A 4,840-nucleotide genomic window follows, 5' to 3' on the forward strand; every position below is an offset into this window, starting at 1 on the left:
TTGGAATTAGTTAAGAAGTACTTAACACTGAAAGTTGTTTATGCAGCTCTGTAACTTTATTGATCAGCTTGATTGCACAGATTTCATTGTTTTTCCCATTCATGGTTTCCAGAACAAGTCTAACCTGAGACATATTTTCCCCCACCCCACCAATACATTCCACTTCTCTTAATTTATTTTCCCCTCAGACATTAAGGTTTGAAATCAGCCAAATTGCACATTGATGTGGGGCTCGTAAGAATAATACCATGCATGGTTTGGCGGTAAGCCAGCCTGACACTCTGCAAGCATTCGGGTTACTTTGCATCAAAAAAGAAAAAGGATAGATAAATAATTAAATTATTTAAAACGCAAGAACATATTTGTAATTTAAATATACGGTGTAGCAATTCTAGCCCGCTATCTGGGAAACCAGCGCACAAGTTGATTCAGATCAATCCTTCTTCTGCTGCTTTGGAGTTACTTCTCCGCTAGATTTTTCTTGTTCATCTCCCTCTTCCTTTTTATCCCCCTCGTCTGCTTCCTCAGCCTCTTCTTCTCCTTCCCCTTCCTCTCCTTCACCTTCCTCCTCACCCTCTTCAGTTTCTTCCTTAGCTTCTGAATAAAAAATAGAGAAAAGACAAAAGTTTGGAATATAAGATTACAGCATAGGGTCCGATTACCATTATAAAATAACTTGAGAATATCCAGGAACAAATTTGGTTCAAACGTATTGAAAAGATATGCAATATAATATCTTTAAAAAAAAGGTTTCTGCATCTCTTAAAAAGCAGCATGCTCAAGCCAAACTGGGCTGTAATACACAGAATTCTTTCTAGCTTCTAAATTGCACAGATTACATGGAGTGGGATTTGTCCTGGTAAGATCAACAAGCTGGACAACATTTAAGGTTCTTTGAATCCAAAGTTAGAACATGTTGGCTATCGCTTGATATTTGTACTTGGAAAAGGCAAGATATCAACAAATAAAACGTCCTTGATCTGCAGTAGAATTCTTCAAAAAATGAGTAATTCGATGTTTGCTTTCATGGATCAAAGCAACGGTAGCACATGACAGAAAAATACATCTTCAGCAAAGAAGGAGGAAAAGAGAATATGCAAATCCAAGTTATGTTCAGTGTTTATTTAGTCTTCAAAACCCCTTTTATTCTTATAGTTTTAATAATTCATAGTGGCGTTATTTGCTCCTTTGATTAATTCTAATCAAACGAGCAGAGCTACACATTTCAATCAATCGCAATCTACACAATCAATCTTGGCATGCATTTTGAAGGGGAAAAAAAATAAAGATTTCAATCATTTGGCATTTTGCTCGGCTATCTCATCTTTTATTTTAAATCAATGCATGAGAGATTTGTCCCCCCCAAAAATGCAAAAGGAAAAAAAAAAGATCATTGCCATACGAAATTTATCACTGAATTCAGAGGTAGACTACAAACTTAAAGATGATGCCAAACCTTGAATTCAAGCTTCATCCATCCCAAAGTTTGGGAAAAGATTCGATCCCACTTTGTGTGTGGTTAGAGTAGACCTGGTAAAATACATGAGTAAAATTCCCTAGCACTGTGCACCCTTGATTTCAAGTCTTTACTTTAAGCTTGGTGTGCGAATGTAACCCAACACATTTCAGAATTTATTTTTTCCCACACAGAAGTACCTTCTTCTTCCTCTCCTTCTGAAGGGGGAGTTTCTTTGGCTTCCTCCATCTTAGTTGCCTCAATCGTCTCCTCGACATCTATCTGTTCTTCTTGCACATGGCTTGAATAATAGGCAGGGAAGGAACGAGCTGACATTAAGTAGGAACTACTCTGTAAACCCCCGTAGGCCGATCTTCCAAAGGTTCCAGCTGTCTGTGTGTAGCCGCTGCTTATGTTTCCCACACTTGTGAAACTGAGCCGAGTCTCTTCACCTTCCAGCAGTTTTCTAGAAGACAAAAGGCACACTTCTTCACTGCCATGGATATTTCATTCATTCATTCATTCATTCATTCATTCATTTTCTATAGCCGCCCAACTCAGCCAAGTAACTCTGAGTGGCTTACAATTCTAAAATTCTAAAAAAAAAATTAAAAACGTTAAAACAATAAAAGCACCCACAGAATAAATAAGTATAAACAGAAGCTGTGATGATTAATCAACTAATACTAAAGCCAGGTGACGAGGCCCTTCCCCTCTTTGAAATTTATTTACCAATAAGTGAAAAGTATATCCTAATTTTCCCGTAAGATTCCAGCTCAAAATATAAATTATTTTTTTAGGCTCGGATTGTCTTTTATTTCTCTTTCCCAAAGAGATGGAAGAATCTGATTCTGGGAATGAAATGGGACATTTACAAAAAAGGGGCGGTGCAGATTGACATTCTGTTTGTGTCTCTTGAATAGTTAGGCAGCCCCCTCTCTAATTATCTGAGCAAGAAAAAAAGATCAAAGGCATCAAATCTATGCATCAACCCAGTACAAAGAGAAATGCTGGTAGTTGTATCTTCCAGGTTTAATGCATAGTTAGCCTGAACTCTGATGGGGGCATTAGTCAAACAAGAAACTTGTTGGGAATTTCTGTAATACTATAATCTTAAGTTTTGCCTTTTCTTTGGCGAGAGTGGGAGATTATTTGCAATATATTTCTGTCGCAGTGTATTGCATAATATCTCTCAGCATTCATCTGATAGTACGAAAACAAGGCAAACTGCCTCTCACATATTCCATGCCTATAGCCTGGAACTGCTAGGCAGCAAAATGTTCATATATACTGTCACTCTTGAGCACTGATGTCATGTTCCATATAATGTGTAGTCCAGTGCACTGATATACATCACACTCTAAGTATATCGACAGTTTTCTCTGAATGGGACTTATAAATTATTTTCAAACTACTGAGGAAGAAAAAGACTGGGAAATAAAACATACACTGCAAGTACGTACTAACTTAACAAGGACAATTAAAGAAGGTCAGCTAAAGGTGTTTTGTGAACCCAGGAAATGGGTTAATTCAGAAGCAAGCTAATGCAGCCAGTATGATACATATGAAAACAGGAAAGATGTATTTCCCCAACCCAAAATGAAATGAAATATATTTATGCTTCTCAGCTCATTTCTTTCTTTAGGAATTACCTATATGCTGCAATCTCGATGTCCAGAGCCATTTTCACATTCAGGAGATCCTGGTATTCTTTCAGGTACCGTGCCATTTCACTTTTTGTGGTTCTCAGTTCATTTTCTAATTTGTTAACTGTATCCTGTTGAAAATAAGGAATGGTTCAATGTATAATCTCACTTAGATTTGCAAAGCTCAAATATTTTTTACTGGCCAAAAAGCTTGGTTTTTGTCATGGCAAGGAAGAATTTATCTCCACTTCATTGGAAAGGTTCATCTGGATATCCAAACCTCACATTCCTATGTTACTGATTTTGTTCCAAGGCTGCGTATATTTAAAACAAAATAAAACACCTTTTACGCTGTTTAAACTCTCTAAAGGCTCTGTTCCTTAGACCAAAATGTAATTCTCAAAGGCCATAGTTCTTGGTTCATTATATTTAGCAAAACATGGTAAATAATTTAGATGATAGGCAAGCCAGGAGAACTGCAGTTTATTCGTATGCAACATATGCCCAAATTAAGCCATACTAAGAGTAATTTTCCCAAATTCAATGTGATGCGTTAATCTTTCTTAACTTAAGCACCGGTGAATGTTATGGATCCATTTTAAGCCAGAAGCCAATCTATGGTTATAAATCATCATTTTCTTTAACAAGGCTGTTAAAAATACCTGTGTTAAGAATTGAGCTAACCTTCCATTCAAGCTCATAAATTACTTAAGATGACAGGCAGAGCTAATCCCAAGCATGTCCACTTAGAAGTGCCATTTATCAAATTGATTGGAATTTCTCGCATCAGTATTTATAATACTGAAGGTTTATAATAAATTCATCTATAACCAGATCATCTCAAGACAAAGTATTTCTGCTTAATCATTATATCCATACAAGGCACTTAGAAAAATCAGATCAAAGCCTAATGGTAATACTTAGAAAATATGCCGATCTTGATTAATATTGATTTTGGTTAGCTATTTGAAACTTATCAAGTTGTACAAACTAGCTATTCAAAATTAAGCATGTGTGGGTACAGCTAAGCATACTGCTCAGTCATATTCTAATTTGAGCTGTTAAATAAGTTCATATTAATTAGAGGCAATTGAAAAGTAGTTTCAGTCGAAGTGAGTTTTATAACTGAGCTTATTTTGTGTTGATTAAAAGGCACAAACTGTTAACATTTTATATAGTTATCATTCATACATAACTATTCCAGAACATAGCTTTGTTGGACCTACGCATAATAGTTCCCTTTCCATTTAAAAGGATACAGCTATTGCATATCTGGCTCTCATGGCTAATAACAAGTAGCCATCCATTTCAGCACCTGAGATGCTGGACAGCTCCTATGTTAATATGGGTGTGGCAGAGGTGGGCAATGACTTCTGGAGCTGGTTGGTGCATTGCACCATTGCCTGCCTGCAAACTGCTGCAGTTGTTGACTGTTGCATTCAAAGGTCACAAAACAGCTTTTGCAGGACGTCACACAGCTATTGAAACCACCAAGCAAATTTGAGCTGATGCAGAACTTTAAAGCAACTAAGCAGCTTTACTACAAGCAACATACGTTCTCTGATTTTACTAACTCTCAACTTGGAGTCACCTAGCACAGGGATCCCCAACCCGGTACCGGGCCACGGCATGCCAGCAACCGGTCTGCAAAAACAAGCAAAGCCCCATCCATGGGATGCAGGCAGCATACAAAACTATGCACTCTTTGGTCCGCAGAAAAACCTTTCTCCACGGAACC

At 37.2% G+C, this 4,840-nt stretch overlaps 1 protein-coding gene across 1 annotated transcript in view; it reads right to left on the bottom strand.

Moving 5' to 3' along the window:
• Nucleotides 1-433: 433 nt before the first annotated feature.
• The window catches only part of NEFL (neurofilament light), a 7,237-nt gene continuing 2,830 nt past the window's right edge, over nt 434-4,840 (bottom strand). Inside the window, exons 2-4 of the mRNA XM_029286671.1 lie at nt 3,109-3,233; nt 1,621-1,922; nt 434-594 (exon numbers count right to left, since the gene is read on the bottom strand). Of these exons, the coding sequence (XP_029142504.1) occupies nt 434-594; nt 1,621-1,922; nt 3,109-3,233 (588 nt within the window). The remainder of the gene's footprint in view (nt 595-1,620; nt 1,923-3,108; nt 3,234-4,840) is intronic.

Source organism: Protobothrops mucrosquamatus, unplaced genomic scaffold (assembly GCF_001527695.2).
Source record: "Protobothrops mucrosquamatus isolate PMUCROS unplaced genomic scaffold, P.Mucros_1.0 scaffold4497, whole genome shotgun sequence".
In the NCBI taxonomy this organism is placed as follows: Eukaryota; Metazoa; Chordata; class Lepidosauria; order Squamata; family Viperidae; genus Protobothrops; species Protobothrops mucrosquamatus.